The sequence below is a fragment of the Pleurodeles waltl genome, chromosome 10 (assembly GCF_031143425.1).
Source record: "Pleurodeles waltl isolate 20211129_DDA chromosome 10, aPleWal1.hap1.20221129, whole genome shotgun sequence".
NCBI classification, from domain to species: Eukaryota; Metazoa; Chordata; class Amphibia; order Caudata; family Salamandridae; genus Pleurodeles; species Pleurodeles waltl.
This window is the reverse complement of record NC_090449.1, coordinates 480,029,524-480,050,257: the sequence shown is the minus strand read 5'-3', so window position 1 is coordinate 480,050,257 and position 20,734 is coordinate 480,029,524. Positions and strand designations below refer to the sequence as shown.

Below are 20,734 nucleotides of genomic sequence, written 5' to 3'. Positions count from 1 at the left end.
ACAACAAATATGGGTATATATATATTTTCTGAAATTCCCATTGTTTGGAGTCCAAGGACACAACATGCGATTTGCAGATAATGTTTTTTGAAACTCCATACTCTAGGCATTGCTTGTGATTTACCATTGGACAGTGTTCATTTATAAGATGACCTTTCTGTTACTGTTTACCTTACTTATCAGTCAGGAATCATTATGGTAGTTCACAAGCTGTATTAAAGCACAGTGTGCTTTTATTTGATGTTTGCGTATTTAACTAGTGGCACGTGAAGGTTGTTGGTAGAAAGGAAGCCCACAGATAAAGAGAAAGACATGTCAGTACATGGAAGCAATGGAGTGCCTCCAGTTGTCCTCATCTGTCCCAACAAGTAGGGTATCCCAGTGGCCTGGTCTTAGTTGTACTCACTCTGGTTATTCTTGCTCTCTCTGCTGCTCAGGAATAGGTGTACCCTTCTATATAGCTTCCGGTGATAATTTTTCTCTAACCTAGTTATTCTTCAGAATTTTGGCACCAAAACACCCCAAGTGCTTTCTTTTTTTATTTTGGTGAGATGACTGAAGCTGCAACTGTGAACACTGCATAAATATTGGTTACCTTTTTAAGTTTCTGAGCCAAGCAGAAGATACTCATGTTTTAGCTCTTTTAGACACAGCAAACTCCTGTCTACGCCGACCTGAAGTCCCTTGACTCTGCATTCACTTATACTATGTTTTCATCACAACTCTACATCCTGCCCTTTCCAAAAAGATGCATTAATCCAAGCAAAGTGTCACGGTTAGTATTGATGGATGAATGTATTTTTGGGCAGGAAGGTGGATTTGATTATTATTAGGAGTCACTGCAGCACCTACCTCTTCTTTGTTCATGCAAACTTAGCTTCAATATAAAATAGGAAAGCTGTCCATTTGTTTCTTGTAGTATGCGTTTTAAGTGCAGCAGTAATAGATTTTAGTGTGTATGAATGAAAACCACTGTACAAAACATACAGCTATAAATGCATGTGTTTTGGAAATAAACAACAAATGCTTATGTCAACAATGTTAAAAATATGTATGCCCTGTATTAATTAAAATCTAGTCCACCTAATGTTCAAGATACTGCAGCATGTGGCGAAGTCACTTTTACAAAAATCAGGGTCTGGGTTGTTTTGCATTTGATAGAGAGATTTTAACATTATCAGTCTTCAAGTCTTAAGATCTCTGCAGTAGGTGTGTTTATCGCCTGAGCTACACCTTACTAGTTTACTAAGGAATAAGCATGCAAGCAGTGTATGTGTGTAATTTTCATCTAAGGATCCCCAAGTTTTTTTGTTCAGTAGCGCCCAATTTTCTTTAGCACATTGTACCCAACCTTGTAATCAGTCAGTCTTTGCATTCACCACCCATCAATTCCACCATCATCTGCAATGACAGCACAGTACTCACTCTATTGATGAGGAGATTCTGTGGCTTGAGGTCTCTGTGTAGCACGTTCCGTGTGTGGCAGAATGCCAATCCCTTCAATAACTGGTACAGGAAAGACTGGAAGAAAAGACATCAGTGGGAGCATGTTAAGATAAGAAGACTGGTCAATGACAGGAGGCATGGAAAGGACAGAGGCTAGTGACAGCAGATAGATGGATTTTAAATCTAAAAACAATGTTACCTTTGAATTCAGAAGGGAAGAGTATGGTTCAGACTATCATGAGAACTGCAAAGAGTTAGGATTAGGGCCAGGAAAGAGGTGTCTGTGTTGGCAGTCCACAACTAGAAAAGGTAATTTATGTGTTGTTCATTCCTAAAGTGTTGTGAAGGCAGTTTTCTGAACTCTATCTTAGTACTGCTCTGGGTTTGGAAGATGTATAAAAAATACTTACTTGTCGTCCTGGTTCTGCATCACAAGACTCTTCGTTAAAGTCACAAAAAACAAGAATAATTCTCCAATGCATGTGTGGACTCCGGAACAATTCATCTTAGTAAATTTGTCTATATTGACAGATAGGGTGCAAATCTCCATATGATCATGCAGCACCCTCCAGGAGCCTATCACTGTAAGATTTGCCAGAAATGTAGACTAGCAAACTCAAAAAACACCCCCTCTAAAGACTGTATTGTGGCAATTACAATCCAAAATAGCTAACAGCTGTGCATTTACCTTAAACTTGGGGAAAAGTGCAGTCTAAGCTTACATTGACAATGTAGAACTACAACTATAAGTGACCATTTCTTCTGCATCATAGGATTTTGATTGATAGTCATAAAAGTTGGACTAGAACAGCAAGCTGGACCTCAAAAGCTCTCTTCAGCTATCGGGCTGAAGAAAAATAAGTTGTATTCTAATGGGTACATGCAATGCAAATCCAGATATGTTGTTTAATCGGGCAAAGAGATTTCTCAGCGTGGCCTGACCAATGTCAGAATCAGCCATAGTATGAAACAAGCCATCGGTGATAGGTGGAATGCTTGCAATTAGTCTAACCACTGGCAATCACTCATGGTAGCATTATTCTTTTCCTCAATAGGTCACCTCAGTTTGGACCCAGCCATATTCAAATCAGTCTTGACCCTGCTTCTCATGGGAACAGTCCAGCCCCAACTGCCAGGTCAGGTTCTCTCTGAACCGGAACACAAGCAACCCAAGACCAATTTCACCTTAATTATGGACTCGTCAGCCAGGTACAGCTTGGTTCCAGTGACACAGTGAGCAGGGGACTCACGTTTGGGTGTACCCATGACACTTAGGCCAGTACATGACACACATAAAAGGTGAGTAGAGGAATCCATGCAATTTGTCCAACCACTGGCAAGCACTCAGGGTAGCTTCCCAACCCATTGTTCTTTTGTATATCATGACACCTCAGTTTGAATCCAGCCATATGCAAAAACGACTGGACCCTGCTCCTCTGGTAAACAGTCCAGCCCCAACTGCCAGGCCAGGTCCTCCCTGAACCAGAACACAGGCAACCCACAGACAGTTTTGCCCTACTAATGGGCTCATCAGCCACGTACAGCTTGGTTCCAGTGACACCGTGAGCATGCAGTAGGGAATTATTCCAGTGATTAGGATTGTTAATGACACTCCTATGATGCAGAATCGTTTTTAACACCAAGCATTCTCAGCTCTGTGTGCAGTAATTCAGTTGCATACCTTTGTCTTTTCAGAATTTGCCGGTTCACTCCAGTTTCCTTACAGTGTCCTTGGATTTTAAATGAATGTTAATGTTACCTGAATTTGGTAAACAAATGGAAGGTAATCTGGACCATGGTGAGGGACCCACCTCTCCTACTGGCCAGCAAAGGCCATGGCATCCTCTCCCTTAATGAAGGCCTGCTAGCACAATTTAGAGATCCAGCTTGCCAAGCAAAAACTTCTAAGGCTATATTACCGCCGTGGTGGCTCCTCTGTAGACTCAGTGAAAGACTGCACAGGCACCATGTTGTTTGAGGTCCAGTGTACATTTGCATATTTTGCACAAACCTCCAAAGTGTCCTTGTCTAAAACAAACGAATCAACAGTCCTGATGCAGAGCAAGTTTTCGATCTGCACACAAGGGTCACTGATGGTTTTCACTACCTAGGACCGCCCTGCCTTGCGTACCTGTCTCGGGCTGGAAAATCAAGCGACTCTCTCTCCCTTTTTAAATGGGCTGGGACATTCATAACCGGTGCCTGGCTGACCAGTGGCAGGTAAGCTGCCAGGTCAAGTGTTTCTACAAGTGCAGTCAGCTGAGACTCCTCCAGGGGAAATCTTGTTCCTCACCTACCTCAAAATGAGGTGGGTGAATCCTGATTTATGATGGGGGGGATCCCTCTCTGCCTAACTATAATAGTCACCCTTAATATTCCCTGCTTAGTCTCGGTTTCCAAGTATCTCTACTGGTTACGGCCTGGCTATTTTTTAGTGTAAGGATTCGGTTTACTGATAGAATTTCAAAGATGGCACAAAAAAATAACCTACGTCATGATCTACTGTATCATTGGGGCCAATCCCTGTTCTCCATGCCTGTTACTGCTTGAGCGTTATTTCTTGCTTGATAGATATGAATGCACTGTTTCTCCTACAGAGTTGTAGAGGAGAGACTACAGAGTAAACACTAATACCATGGTCACATAGTAATGCTGAACAACTTCAAAGAAACAAATAGCTGTTATGCTGGTGAACTTTTAGAGAGATCTGGAGCAGGTTAAAGCTTAAACTAATGCAAGTACAGTTTCCCATAATAGCTACTCCTAAACAGGCTGCTGCTGTCAAACCTGCCAATCGGAGCAACAATCGAAAGCAGAGTGGAAACCACTCCCAGGGAGCACAGATAGCAAAAGATTGGCAGTTCACAGACGGTGCTGGAAAGGTACCCTAGAAATTAAAGACAGACCAATTAGAGCGGACATGCAAAAGATAGCTAGAGCCTTCAGAGTGAGAATGGGGCAACAGGTCAGTCGTACTCCAAATGAGGAGATCGGCTGCCTAATAAAAGTAACCATAGAAGGGTAGTTAGCAAGTCAAAGCAGGCATAGGAAGAGAGAGAAGTAGCTTAGTTATCAGGGCTCATCCCCCTCTATTTCTACCATGGGCCCTTTACCACCAATTATCCAGAAACTGGTGGCCCAAGGTGGGTGGAGAGCAGCCAGGGCACTACTCTGGCAAAAGAGAAATCTAGAAAAGAGATTTCCTGAAGCAAATGCTTGCATGGCAAAAAGAGAAAACATGATAAACATTGTGCCTAGGTTGGCTGTGCTCTAACTTAAAACAAACTGAGAATAAGAGAAGGGCATATGCAAAATAGGCAATTGATGCCCATGTAGTGAATCTCTCATGGAGGGCATGAAGGTTCATGGCACACACTCACCTTTACTATTTCTGGATCTAGATCTCCATTGCAACTGTCAAAATATTTCTTTAGATCCTGTAGGAAATGTAAGCAAAGACAAATTAGAGGCCCACAGTGAAACAAAAGAACTACGGTTAAAAAAAACAATACTGAAAGAGGCCACAGAACCAAAAAGGACTTGTGCAAACGTGTTGTTGTCACTAACCCAGAAACAAAAGCCTTGACAGTAACAGGGAAATCCATACAGTAATCATGCTTGACTTTAGCTGTGAAAGCATCACCACAATCAATGAAGTTCAACCAGGGCTTTGAAGTACACTAAAGCAGAGTCTATCTTTATATATGGTTTATGTGATCTCACAAAGGCACTTACACTGTGAGAAGAAAAAAAACAAAATTACATAAGAGGTCCACTAGGGGATCAGTGCCTGGCTTTTCCGGACAGAGACACTTGCTGAATGAGGACTTGGTCTGTGGATCCACAGAGACATCACCCATCCACATACAGTCAGCTTGTATGGCCAGAGTTGAGGACAGGACATACACCTTGAATCATCAGAGTGGGTTGAGACTGAGGGTCCGGTGCCCAGGATGGACTGCTGGCCTTGGGAGCTGCACTGGGGACTGCAGAACCTACACTGGGAACTGAGGAAATTCAAAGATGCACTAGAAAAGGTAGGAGCTTCACAAAGGAATGGGTCCCCCTGTCCTTCAACTTCATTCTCCGAACATCCAGGAGGTCAGAGGAAAGGATGGAGCACAGCACATCAGATAAAACTATTGGGGTGGTTTTTACGGGGTCTGGCGCTCACTGGCCTTCTAAATGGAGTCCGTTCGCGGGCCGGAGATTATACGGAAGTAGTCACTGGATACGCTTTGCATCGGAGGCGAGTAGAGGCATCTGAAATACTAGGGAGATATTGAATACATACTGATGAGAGATAAGCGGAATGGAGTTATCAGGTATTAAAATTAAGGTCTGCTATGATCAAAAGGTAACTCATTACGGTTGGTTTCATTGTACAGAGGATATAACTTGTGATACCGAGGTTTATAAAATAAGGATAATCAGGAAGACGGTTATAAAAAGAAAAGACTATATTGAGATGTAACAATGGTGGACAGGTAGCGTCCTTTTTGGTTATATTATAGATTCAACACAGATATAACTAACAACCCCTCAGTTAGGGGGATGGGTTTCCACTGGTGTGTGCATGCCTTAAAATAAATAATGGGGACATCTGGTTTGAAATATGAGAGTCTATCACTTTCAGGATAAATGGTGTTTAATATTCACAAAAGAAAGTAAATATGTAGAGCACTAATTAATTATGGTTTCCACCTAAGGCACTCGAATTGAATTAATAGGACAGGGAGATTTATGTTATTTTAGATCGATATGCACTTAAAGATTGTATAATATATATAATTTACAGCCATAAAAAGGGGGATACAGTCGGAATGGGCTGAACTTCTAAGAAAACAACTTCTATGCCAGATTGTGCTCCCCAAGAAGGCGATCTGGCAAAGTTGGTAGCACAGTCAAGTACTCCTTGGTACGGTACACTAACACTGGGGTGGCCTTCCAGCAGGAATGAAGGACTGAAGTGGGTTAAGCAGGTTCCAGAAATTTCTGGTGCTTTTGCTTCTTTTTGTGTCTCTTGTGCTTTGGAATGGAATTTGGTGTGCCCGAGCACTGAGAAACACCTCCTTCCTGTCAAAGGCTTCCATTTGCTGACTGGTTGGAATATCCTTTTCAACAGCTAGTTAATTTAAAACCCCTCTTCCCACATAACCCTTCCCCCCCACCCCTACAATAACATGTAGGGGGTTATTCCAACTTTGGAGGAGGTGGTAATCCGTCCCAAATGTGACGGATTTACCACCAGCCGTATTACGAGTTCCATAGGATATAATGGACTTGTAATACGGCTGGTGGTATATCCGTCACTTTACCGTCACTTTTGGGACGGATTACCACTTCCTCCAAAGTTGGAATAACCCCCTTAGTCTTTTCTTTTTATAACCTAATGGTCTCTCTCACAAGTTTACTTGCTTATGGTCTGTTTTACTTATTGTCTCTTGTTCGAGGTAAAGTGTAGTTGCACTAGAGAAGACTGTTAAAAACATAATAAAAAAAAACTACTTAGCACTGACTCACTCGGACTGTTGCCCTGAACACCACCAAGGAAAATCAGATGGATCTCTCAGGGCTACCCCAGGAAATAGGCTCAACCGCTCAGCGCAACAGGTGTGCAGAGTTGAACCTTGGAGATTGCTTTAATCGTTCACTGCAATGGCACCCACACCCAAAACGAGAAGTTGGGCTTGACCAAACACTATCAAAGCTATCTCCGGACCAGTGGGGGTTGTCATTATGAGGAATCCTCTGGTCACGTGTTTCATACATTTTACACCTCAACCGTAACAAGCAGTTCCAGGTGGAACTAGTCATCAGGCATCGTCGGTTCAACCACACACCTTTACTTCCTGGAGTTATTCATGCCACTTACATGGGGCTAGTGAGAATGACCAACATGAGGTGTGGTCCTGGAGGAGTCTGCCTTGCTCGCTCACAGACAGTAAGGGTGCCAGATACCATGCCAAGTAGCAAGATCGCCCACTACTTTCTTTAACTCTTCTGCTTGGTGATGAAATCCACAATATTCTTCAGGATTGGCGCACACTTTCTTTGCATGCATGTTCCAGATATATCACCTACCGATACCATACAATACACAAGGGTGAACCTGATGATCACTGCCCAGGAACGAGGCGAGGAAGATATGCAGTGCAGCTATTGCAAATGAAGAGGCGATGGCATGGCTTAAAGATAAACAGATGCAGCATACACTACCTAACCTGAAGGACCAAGTAGATAATAATGACAACAATACTAGGCTTGTATTGTACGTACTGCATCATAACAAAATCTGATGTTTCCAATCTATGGATATAACAGATGTTACCGTTACCGAAATTGTGATAATTAATTTACTATAATTGATGGAGGAGGCTTGCTGTGATTCTAACTGGGGCCTACTGATCATCACTCGATAATGGTGAGATTTCAATTCACTGAGCCATCTTGCCAGTAGTGGGGGAAAAAGGAAAAAAACAGCAATGAGTATACACTAAACATTGGTACGAGAATAGAGGTTAGTCACAGCTAAGAATTAACTAAATATGACAGAAGCAAGTTCCAATCAAGAACCGTGGGGAGAAAAAAGGGAACTGGCAAGAAAATGCATCCACATAGATGGAGGTGTGTACCGCGTATGATGTATGAAACAATGTTCAATACTGCATGAAAAGCTCTACAATAACACAACAATAGCAGCAGTCTCTGTTCATGCGACTGGGTGCCAGGGATAAGCGGAAGCTGACAAGGGAAAACAAGCAATGTCCTAATAGTATCTGCACATTTATCAATTTTTAAGTGTTGCATGGCTTGCAACGTAAAACAGTACTGTCTGAATGACCATGAGAATAAATAGTGCTCAATTTGACAAAATAAAATAAACAAGTAAGTGCAGGCTTCCAAATTTGTTCTTGGGAGCCCATCGCCTACTCTGAAGACTGCCAGGGTTGCCTACTTCTAATTCTATGACATTTCTCCTTCCCCCATCCTACACTTCCAGTGTCTTTACATTCATCTTGTGGGTCCTTTTTCATACTTCTTCCTTTGACGCTGTATTCCTATTTTTCACTTTCTCCTTCTGCCTTTCTCTCTTTTCCTGAGAGAAAGTGTGATGATGCAAAATAAGTCCCAGTCACAAAAATGAGTGCCAGCCTCCACCACCTACGACCATTTGCACAAATTAAGCAAACAAGCTCCAAGAACATAGTTAGAGAAGTCATCTCAGCGTACCTTTGGTTTAAGTTGAGAAACTTGTTTAGAATTTCTGACCAAAACTCCTTGACCAAGCCTTGTAAAGTATAAAAAGTGAAAGCAGAAGTCAATACTCTACCAATTATAATAGGATGAGGAACGGATGTTGATCCAATGTACTGCAAGAAAAATGGAAACCAGAGATAAGGCAATCCAAGGGGAAACAGGAACAAAACTAGCCAGCACAAGGGTATCTGCTATCTAAGATTATGGGAAAGGTGGTATAGGTGGGTTTCTGTTTTCAGATAAGACAATCAGTGGGGCGTGGCTGATCGGGCCAACATGGCGGATGCTTAGTATCAGAGCTCCGCCGAGGCCTTAATTAATCCTGAGTAAATCAACATCCTCCAGGGTGCTAAGAGTGCGATCCTGAAGCTGCGGAGCTGGGTTGGCAGTTAGGACCACCCGGTCGAGAGGAAGAGCCGCAAGATGAACCCATACGACCGGGGCCCAACGCGAGTGTGTTCCGGAGCTGGGCCGGGCCAGGGTCACGAAGCGTGAGCAGCGTTGGGCAGAGGCGAGGAGAACCGGACCCCGGTAGATGACCCCGGGTGAGTCGTAGGCTAAGTGCTGCTTGCTGCAGATGAGACGCTGGGCTCCCTTGGCGGCTCCCGGGGGAGCGACGACCCGGTTGCCGAGATCTGCGGAGGGAGGCCGATGGGACCCAATAAAACTCAGCATCTTCCCACAGCCGGGGATACGATCTTGAAAGTGCAGAGCCGGGCTGGCCGCCGAGACCACCGGGCCGGATGGAAGAACTGAAGTGACGAATCCGGGTGACCTGGACCCGGCGATCATGTGGGCCCGGACTGGGCCGGCCCGGGGTTACGAAGCGCGAGCAGCACTGAGCAGAGAAAAGGAGAGCCGTGACAATGAGTGACCCTGAGTGCGGCTAAGGCTGAGGCTACGTGCTGCTTGATGCAGCTGGGGCAGGGAACTCCCCTGGTTATCCCCGGAGGAGAGACGACCCAACCGCCGAGACTGGTGGAGGGAGGCCGGCCAGGAAGGCCTCGGCTGGGCCAGACCAGAGTTACGAAGCACGAGCAGCGTTGGGCAGAGGTGATGAGAGCCGGACGCCGGTGAGTGACTCCAGGTGAGGCTGAGGCTACGTGCTGCCTGCTGCAGCGCGGAACTCCCCTGGTTGCCTCCGGGGGAGCAACGACCCAGTCGCCGAGACCGGTGGAGGGAAGACGGCCAGGAAGGCCCCGGCCGGGCCGGACCAGAGTTACGAAGCACAAACAGCGTTGGGCAGAGGTGAGGAGAGCGGGACGCCGGTGAGTGACCCCAGGTGAGGCTGAGGCTATGTGCTGCTTGCTGCGGCGTGGAACTCCCCTGGTTGCCTCCGGGGGAGCGACGACTGGGCTGCCGAGACCGGTGGAGGGAAGCCAGCCTGGAGGCCCAGACGGGGCCGGACCAGAGTTACGAAGCGCGAGCAGAGTTGGGCAGAGATGCAGAGTGCTGGATGCCAGTGAGTGCCTCAAGGTGAGGCTGAGGGTACGTGCTGCTTGCCGCGGCAGAGGCGTGGAACTCCCCTGATTGTTCCCGGGGGGGCGACGACCCGGCCGCTGAGATCGGCAGAGGGAAGCCCACCGGGAAGGCCATCTAGCCCACAGCAACACGAGTCCCGAATGTCTTCCAAGGGTAAGACCAGAAGCAAGACATTGCATTGTAATCCTATAAGTACACAACAGAAAGAAACCATAGGGGACTTCGCGCAACCAACGGCCCAGGCAACCCTGGAGAAGATCCTGGGGGCCATTGAAGACACAAAAATAACTTTACGACAAGACATTAACCAAGTGGCAGTGGAGCTGGGGTTGCTGAGGGCAGATCACACCAAACTGGCAGGCAGAGTAAAAGCTACAGAGACAGATATAGCAGAGCTCACTCCGAAGCACGAAAACCTTGCAGCCTCAGTTCTACAGTTGACAGACCGGGTACACCGCCTTGAACACTGCGTGGAAGATGCAGAAGGCAGGAACCGCAGGAACAACATTCGGGTGGTGGTCCTTCCGGAGGGAGTGGAAGGTTCCGACATGGTGGAATTCCTCGAAGGATGGCTACGCACAGTAGTGGCGCCGGATCACCTTACGGCCTTTTTCTCCCTGGAGAGAGCACACCGTGTCCCCTCGAGACCTTTGGCGCCAGGGAGGCCACCGCGGGTGGTGGTAGCGAAGTTAATGCATTATAGGAACAGGGACTGTCTGCTCTGTGGAACAAGCCAGAGAAGCGGGACCGTTTGAAGTTGAAAACAGCGCGATGACGCTATTCCCGGACTTCACCTTGGAAGTCCAGTTGAAACGTGCCTCGTTCTTGTCCGTGAAAAACGCCCTCCGCGAGGAGGGGATCCAGTACTCACTCCTCTTCCCGGCCAAACTTCGAGTGGTGCTGGATGGCAAAACTGTGTTTCTACAATCGCCAGAGGAAGCATGGGAATGGTTGGAGTCGAGGGGCCGGACAGCGGGCCGCCACGAACAGCCCAGACGAGCCGCCCGCAGATGTAAGAAGAGACAGCGCAATAGAGAGCGGCTGCCTGCGGGGCCAACCAGGGCCCAGAGAGAGTCAGCGAAGATAGAGGCCCTGGATGCGGTGGCCTCAGTGTGCGGGAGTGCGCCCTCGCAGGTCAATAGTGCAAAAGACTCGGACGCGGCGTCAGTCTCTTCAGAAGGAGGCTCCAGCGACCTCGGCGACGCCCCTAGAGTGACCCCCCAAACATCGGATGAACTGGCATAAGTGTCTTTCCGACTGGCACTGGAGGATAACAATACTTTATTGAAGAGGCCTTGATGACCTCGCAGCCACCCCCTCAACCGGTTTCTCGGCCACTCAATCGGAATGGCGAGAACTCAATCTGACTTGTTGTTATTACTGCACTGTTGCAATGTTAACTGGGCAACCTACAGTTTGAGAGGTGCCCTTGGGTTGGGACGTTGGGGTTTACAATTTAGTTCCTTGATGGTGGCACTGAGGTTACAATTTACTCACATTAAACTTAACGAGGAGGGTAGGGAACTAAGGCACGGGAAGGAAAGGGGGAACAATGTGGTTCACCACACACCGACATGGCTAGTTATTCATTCTTGACCTGGAACGTCAGGGGACTGGGTTCGCCCTCTAAGAGACATTGTGTACTCTGGTACTTGAAAAGAAGGGGGGTACATGTCGGCCTACTGCAAGAAACCCACCTCACAGCTAATGAGATTGATAAATTGAAGCGCAGATGGAGGGGTCAGATCTTCGCTACTAAATACTCAGCCTACGCCAGGGGAGCATTAGTGTGGATAAGAGCGGGGGTTCCTTTTGAGGTTACATCCACCAAAATTGACCACGAAGGTAGGTTTGTGATGGTGGGGGGCCTCCTACACGGAGTACCAACTACCCTATGCAGCATTTACGCCCCCAATCAGGACCAAATCCCCTTTTTACAGCAATTATCTAGACATCTTACATGTAGAAATGGGGAGGAATTAGTAATCGGAGGAGATTTCAACAGTGTGGTAGATGTGGACATGGACCGCTCCACCCCGCCACTTAAGGGGGCGATAACACATAAAATAGCCAGCCACTCCAAAGATTGGATGCTGAGTTGGGAACTGATAGACGCTTGGCGTGCCCAACACCCGACAGACAGGGACTACTCATACTATTCTAGCTTACACCGCCTAGGATAGATAGGATCCTATGCTCTGCACAGGCTACACAAAATGTAACTCACACGGAATACCTAGGTTGCACCCTGTCCGACCATAACCCCTTATTACTTGTATGGAAAGCAACTGAGGATAGGCCCCCCATTCTGTTGTGGAGATTACGTCCTTCGGCCCTGGAGGACCAGTCATACAGAGAGTCACTCCGCTCCCACATAACAGATCATGTTACCCTTAATGCCAGATCAGCCACATCTAGGGCCATAGAATGGGAAACCCTCATGCGGTGGACTAGGGATATGGGCGAGCAAAGGGGTTAGAACTCTTGGAGACTTCTTTCAGGGAGGAATACTGAGATCATTCACCGATTTGGTAGAAAGAAATCAAATACCGACTGGGCAGTTCTTAACCTACCAACACCTGACTCACCGTATTAAAATAAACTGGGGAACGATCAATGCAGAACCAGAGACACGCAATATCATACATATCCTCCTGACTATGGGCGAGGATACCCACCTGGTCGCAAAACTGTACAGGGCCCAAAATGACTGCACTCTGACCCCCCTCCAAGCCCTTCGTGAGAGATGGGAAGGGGCACTGGGTAATACTCTGACAGAGGCTGAGTGGAAGAAAGCAATGGCATACCCTAGGACAGTAACCAGGAACACACGTCTAAGATATATACAATTTAATTATTTGCACAGAACATATCTCACACCGCATAGACTAAACATAATTTTTGGGGGAGACCCCAGAACATGCCCCAGATGCAATGAACTTGATGCAGACCTGGACCATATGCTATGGCATTGCCCGGATATCCGGAGAGCCTGGGAGGTGATATTGGGCGAACTCGAGAAATTACTGGGTGTCAAACTGCCGCAGACCCCGTCGCTGTGCTTGTTGGGACTGCATTCGGGATTGGCGCTGGGTGCAGTAACTAACAGATTTCTGGACCTGGCACTGGCACTCTACAGGAGACAAATAACACTAAACTGGAAAGCTTCTAGCTCCCCTCCATTAGAAGTCTGGCGACGTGAAGTCACGAAATGGGCCAGAGCGGAACTCCAGGTCTTGGAGCGCAAAGAACTGAGGGGACTGCGCCAGAAACCCACTGCCCCTTTATGGGAGGAAATATTAAGAGGATGGGAATCTCGAGATAGCGACGAGGAAACACAGGGAGAGTAGCCGAGACACCATCTGGCCAAGTGTAGTTAGATAGACCAGAACTCATAAACATGCACTACGAACAGAAGGGGAAGATTGGTGAACCTAGCACAGAACGCAGGATAGCCAAGGAGGGCAGTACCCACAAGAGAGTGAGCGACACTATATAGCTCTGATCAGGAGCCAGCCCAGGTACACACAGACACGGCCAATAACCTCCGAGCAGACAGCTGAGTTTAAACTTAACAAGAGAACCCCAATCCCCAGCTGTCTAGTCCTTAACCCACCCTAGTAGGAGCATTCACCTCAACTAACCACCATCATGTAAATAGTTATTATGAAAATCTATTGAGAAGCTGCATAGACCAGGAATATGCTCAAGCAAGTACTATCCACAGTTCGGAACAGCACATTAACTGTTGGTAATAATTAATGTGGACTACTGCACAAGTTATAATTGTATTAATAATGTATTAAAATAAAATGACAATAAAATACTGTTTAAAAAAAAAGATAAGACAATCAGTTTGAGAAACACATATGATCGCATATTACATCATGAGCTGAACCAAAAATGAAATCAATGAAGGCAATAAACAACAATGTGTGATTAATAACACTATTAGGATTGCCAAACACAGCCGTTGACACTTTGTAGTCCTTGTATGTTCCTCCATTACAAACATAAAATGAATAGAGACTAAAGTACGTATTGGTATTTTATAATGTTGTGAACTGAGCTGGCTGTACGTTAGTGGGATCTGTTGGGAAGTGATAAAAGAATGTGTACATAACTTGGGGTAAATGGCAGTGAACAGTGCTTAGACTTCCCTAGGATGCCCATGCCCCAACCTAGCTGCTTGTGAGGCTTCGCTAAGGCATACATATTCTAAGCATTCACATACAGACTTAGTCACTCAAACCCAGTACAGACAGGAATACTTTGCAATGGACGAGGAATATATACAGACATTAAGAGGCTTTCCTGAAATTAGCGTAAAGTCAGTTAACCTCTAAGTACAATAAATTAATTAAGTGCACATTCACTTGTCTTTCAGTCTTCACTGATGAAGAAAAACTAAAATGTTTTAAATATTGTTTTGCAATGAATATATAACCCGAAATAAAGCAAATCATCCTACCCTCTCCTCCCTTTTCAGCTCACTGATGAAATCTCTCCACCACACCAACAAACCTTCTAGAACTGTTGAAAAAAATGAAACCCAAACACATTTTTTACATTATAACCAACAGCCAGCACAGCTGTTCACAAACCCTTCTAACCTCAAGAATCGTATACTCCACTGGCACCCTCACTACTTTCTGACAGATGCGAGAGACCCTCACACTATGTTCTCAAATGCACAAGTGTGCATTCTTAACATTCAATAGTTTACTTGCAAAATAGCCCAAAGATGCACTTTCTGGCTCTCGTTCTCTGAAAGTCTTGACATAAGGCAGTTTACAAGCACATATGAACACATTCTCATTTTACAAGGTCAGTGGAGTGTACAGCGTGCCTCACCTGGTCGCAGTATTCAAAAACAAGGGTAAGCTTCTTGTCACTGTGCAGGACATCATGCAGTCTGCACCAAGGAAGGAGAAAATGCAGATCATCAGATCGGGATTATCAACAATACATTTGTAAAGAACACAAAATAATATATGCATCTAGTGTGCACGTGTTCTATTAAAACAAAACAAAAATATTGTTCCAATGTACTGAGGTGTCAGAAAGCGGTCATAAGCTGCTTGTGACCCAAATCATAAATGGCCACAAAACAACATGTAAAGACTATTATCTTCTCATGTCCGACTGTTAATTTGTGCCAGTATTCGATAAGTGAAACTCCTTGAATCTACAAGCTAGGTAGAAAGTTTCTACATATTGACAACTTTTGCATAGATTCTTTATATAGGCTATCCTGCTGAACTCTGTGTTTAAGGTATCCGCTCTCTTTATGCACCCATTCTATAAATGAAAAGCTCCAAACACTTTTTTCCCTGCACACATTAGCCCACAAAGACAGCAAAACACACAAAAACATTTCCCTTACCGGACAATGTTCTTGTGTTTCAGCTCCTTGAGCAGACAGATTTCTCGCAAGGCTGAACTGGGCACTCCCTGCAAAAGACAGAGACAGAGTTGGTCCACTTTGAAGAATGCCCACTCTGTTTTTAACAACTTCTCCACTCAGTAAGCTATTTACCAACATATTAACAGCAACATCATCATAATATACCTGTCCATACAGTCCCAATGGCGGCTTTTACTCTTTTTACTTTTGCTCATCCACCTGAAACAAAATGCCTCCAAAGACGATAAGATTATAAACCGATTTTCAAACCTATATCACCCTCCAAAAGAAAGGTTAATTCTCTATTAAGCTTAATGAGATCATCCTCTACGACTCGATATCACCCAAATCTCAGAAAAAGTTAACAGGTATGAAACAATGATCTTATTTATGTAGTGTTTATTCCAAAGAGTGGAGAGAGCAGGTTTCAATCTATTCCCCTATCACGACTTCTGTGCTCTTTGGGGAACTTTAATGCACTTTGCACTCACTTTTCAGGGTCTTGGGGTGGGCTATTTTTCTAACCCTCACTGTTTTCTTACAGTCCCAGCGACCCTCTACAAGGTCACATAGGTTTGGGGTCCATTCGTGGTTCGCATTCCACTTTTGGAGTATATGGTTTGTGTTGCCCCTATCCCTATGTGCCCCCATTGCATCCTATTGTAACTATACATTGTTTGCACTGTTTTCTAATACTATACTGCATATTTTTGGTATTGTGTATATATATCTTGTGTATATTTGCTATCCTCATACTGAGGGTACTCACTGAGATACTTTGGCATATTGTAATAAAAATAAAGTACCTTTATTTTTAGTATATCTGTGTATTGTGTTTTCTTATGATATTGTGCATATGACACTAGTGGTACTGTAGGAGCTTCACTCGTCTCCTAGTTCAGCCTAAGCTGCTCTGCTAAGCTACCATTATCTATCAGCCTAAGCTGCTAGACACCCTATACACTAATAAGGGATACCTGGGCCTGGTGCAAGGTGTAAGTACCCCTTGGTACTCACTACAAGCCAGTCCAGCCTCCTACATTGGGGGTGCAGCGGTGGGATAAGTACTTTGCAACTACTTACCACTTTTGTCATTGTACTTTTCATAAGAGAAAAATATACAAAACAAGTTCAGTGTATGTACACCTAACCAAAAAAAGTTTTGCTTTTCTTTTCTCACTTCTTTTCTAAGTGCTGAAAAGTACCTCTAAACTTTCTAAAAAGTTCTTTAAAAGTTTTTTTTTCTGTCTTTCCAAAAGTTCTGAAAAACTTCTCACTTTTTCTATCCCTTAAACACTTTCTAAAAATGTCTGGCACAGGCCAAACTGTTGATTTGTCCAAACTTGCTTATGATCACCTTAGCTGGAAAGGAGCAAGGAGTCTCTGCATAGAAAGAGGTTTAAGTGTAAGGAAGAATCCCTCTAGAGAACTGTTAGTTAATATGCTTGTTGAACAGGATAAAGCCAGAGGTGGCACTTCTGGTGAGAAATTAGCTGATGGTTCCCAATCTGACCCTGGGGCACCCCTAGCAAAAGATTTAGAAGGGAAATTTCCTAGCCTGCCCATTAGCAGACCACCTAGCATAGCTGGTACTGATGTAGAGTCACATCACAGTAATAGTGTTGCCTCACATCACAGTAAGAGTATTCCTTCTCATCATAGTAGAAGTGCTGTTTCTGTTAGCCAGGCTGTTAGAGTGCCATCTGTTAGGGACAGGTCTCCTTCTGTTCATTCTCACCATACTTCTGTTTCAAGGCATGTCCCACCCACCCACCCTGACGACAAAGTGTTAGAAAGGGAGCTCAATAGATTGAGAGTGGAACAAACCAGACTGAAGCTCAAGAAGCAACAGCTGGATTTAGATAGACAGAAAATTGGGTTAGAAACCCATGGTGGCAGCAGCAGTATTCCCAATAGTCATCCTGCAAGAGAACATGATTCTAGGAATCTGCATAAGATAGTTCCCCCTTATAAGGAGGGGGATGACATTAACAAGTGGTTTGCTGCACTTGAGAGGGCCTGTGTTGTACAGGATGTCCCTCAAAGGCAGTGGGCTGCTATCCTATGGTTATCATTTAGTGGAAAGGGTAGGGATAGGCTCCTTACTGTGAAAGAAAGTGAAGCCAATGATTTCAAAGTTCTTAAGAATGCACTCCTAGATGGTTATGGCTTAACCACTGAACAGTACAGGATGAAGTTCAGAGAAACCAAAAAGGAGTCTTCACAAGACTGGGTAGACTTTGTTGACCATTCAGTGAAGGCCTTAGAGGGGTGGTTACATGGCAGTAAAGTTACTGATTATGAAAGCCTGTATAACTTAATCCTGAGAGAGCATATTCTTATCAATTGTGTGTGTGATTTGTTGCACCAGTACCTGGTGGACTCTGATCTGACCTCTCCCCAAGAATTGGGAAAGAAGGCAGACAAATGGGTCAGAACAAGGGTGAACAGAAAAGTTCATTTAGGGGGTGACAAAGATGGCAAGAAGAAGGATGGTAAGTCTTCTGACAAGGGTGGGGACAAATCTAAAAATGAGTCTTCATCAGGCCCACAAAAACACTCTGATGGGGGTGGTGGGCCCAAATCCTCTTCAAATCAAAACAAAGAAAATAAACCATGGTGCTATTTATGTAAAATAAAAGGCCATTGGACAACAGATCCCAGTTGTCCAAAGAAAAGCACCAAGCCTCCTACCACTACAACCCCTGCTGCTACACCTAGTGCCCCTAGTAATAGCAGTGGTGGTGGGAGCAAACCTACTAATAGCCAATCCAAGGGAGTAGCTGGGCTCACTTTTGGTAACTTAGTTGGGGTTGGTCTTGTTAGGGAGACCACAGAGGCGGTGTTAGTCTCTGAGGGGGCTATTGATTTAGCCACCTTAGTTGCTTGTCCCCTTAACATGGATAAGTACAAGCAACTACCCCTAATAAATGGTGTTGAGGTCCAGGCCTACAGGGACACAGGTGCCAGTGTTACAATGGTAATAGAGAAACTGGTCCACCCTGAACAACACCTACTTGGTCACCAGTACCAAGTAACCGATGCTCACAACAACCTGAATCTGACATCGCAGGAAAAAGTTAGAGTAAAACGTGGAGAAAAATGGCTGTTTTTTCACCGCAATTTCAATATTCTTTTATTTCAGCTGTTATTTTCTGTAGGAAACACTTGTAGGATCTACACAAATGACCCCTTGCTGAATTCAGAATTGTGTCAACTTTTTAGAAATGTTTTCTGGGATCCAGCATTGGTTTCTCACCCATTTCGGTCACTAACTGGAAGGAGGCGGAAAGCACAAAAAATAGTAAAAATGTGGTATGTCCCAGTAAAATGTCAAATTTGTGTTGAAAAATGGGGTTTTCGAAATCAAGTCTGCCTGAAAGTTGGGAAGATGGTGATTTTAGTACCGCAACCCCTTAGTTAATGCCATTTTCAGGGGGAAAACCACAAGCCTTCTTCTGCAGCCCTTTTTCCCCATTTTTTTTTTTTCTTTAAACGAAATTTTCACTGTAATTAGGCTAATTTCGTGGTCTCTTTCAGGGAAACCCACAAAGTCTGGGTACCTCTAGAATCCCAAGGATGTTGGAAAAAAAGGACGCAAATTTGGCGTGGGTAGCTTATGTGAACAAAATGTTATGAGGGCCTAAGTGCAAACTGCCCCTAATAGCCAAAAAAAGGCTCTGCACAGGAGGGGAAAAGGCCTGGCAGCGAAGGGGTTAATGAAGTCCAGGGCGTGGACGTGCCGCTGGCGCACTAAAGGCAGGCCTGTCCGCGCCGGACCATGGCCAGAACCCCTGCCCGTTTACCGTCATCCCAAATCTCTTATACGTCAGCACAAATGCAGGCATTCAAAGCACCTGTAGGGGAGCTTTGCAGGTACACTGTGTTCCTGAAGAGTCTCATTGGGCATGTAAGTATTGTAAATGAGAGATGGGGAATATTAATTTCACGTATAACAATATGATAATATCACTGTTAAGTAGTTTCTCCTATGAATGCATATGATGCTGCTAAACTGCAGATTTCTGCCTAAACACAGCTCTGAACTTTATTTTATTATAGGATAAACAAACAGACATACTATTTGTCACGGAAACCTGGTGAAGAGCGGATTCTATTCTAGACTTAGCCATGGCCCTGCCTCAAGGTTACAATATCAAAAGATGCAACTGGGAAGATAGGAAGGGAGGAGAGTAGCAATTATTTTTAAAGAAAACTTAAAAGGTCACTTCTGCCATATAAACATTCCAAGAAGTGAAAGTCTGGTGTTCTCGCTGGAACTCTCAGCTACCTTCACCTTTTCAGGTATTTTAATATATCCCTTGCCAGGTCCTGCAACTGAATTTAGTTCAGCCATTCAACTGCAGAATTCAATTTTAAAAAGTCCAATTTCCCAATATTAGGAGACCTTAACATACATTTCAATAAGCATGATAATGAAAGTTTAAAAATAAATTGTATACAGGATATGGCAGCAATTCAAATAAAGCAAGTAGTAAAGCACCCTACTCACAAACTAGGCCACATACTGGATCCAATCTTCTCCAGTATGGAGGAGCTTATCATTGATATCCTCATCCCCATGTACTGGTCAGACCATTACCTTATATCGTTCTCCCTTAATACCCCTAGGGATACACTAAAACAGCCACACTCAGTAAAATGTAAACAGAGCTGGTCTAAATTAGATACTACAGCCTGGGAAAACACCCTAGTAGACCTACTCTTAAAAAGGGAATGAGAAGTTGATGAGAGATATTATAATTTGGAAAACTGGCTTAAAGAATCTTTAGATGCCTCGATTCCCATGAAGTTAATGGGCGCATGTCGTCTGACAGGTTGTGCCCCTTGGTATTCGGCCAACCTTACTGCATTAAAAAGGGAAGCAAAAAAAAGCCGGAAGACAATAGAGGACAAGCATTTGCAATGCAACGGGTCTCACGTGTACTAGAGTTAAAGCTATTAGAGTTGTAAACTTCTAACCGAACTTTTCTTACCACATAAACTGAAAAGTAAAACAGTTTCACATAAGGGAGATGACGGCCACCATGAGCGCAAAGCAAACACACAAAAGAAAACAGAAGTCCGCTCGAATATGGCGGAGGAGTGTCGCCTCCCTTGTCAGCAGCAGGAGCTGGA

At 44.8% G+C, this 20,734-nt stretch overlaps 1 protein-coding gene across 1 annotated transcript in view; it reads right to left on the bottom strand.

Moving 5' to 3' along the window:
* The window catches only part of CDK5 (cyclin dependent kinase 5), a 256,946-nt gene that overhangs the window by 225,325 nt on the left and 10,887 nt on the right, over positions 1-20,734 (bottom strand). The window contains exons 3-6 of the mRNA XM_069210772.1: positions 15,575-15,642; positions 15,043-15,103; positions 4,827-4,883; positions 1,426-1,521 (exon numbers count right to left, since the gene is read on the bottom strand). Coding sequence (XP_069066873.1) covers positions 1,426-1,521; positions 4,827-4,883; positions 15,043-15,103; positions 15,575-15,642 — 282 coding nt within the window. The remainder of the gene's footprint in view (positions 1-1,425; positions 1,522-4,826; positions 4,884-15,042; positions 15,104-15,574; positions 15,643-20,734) is intronic.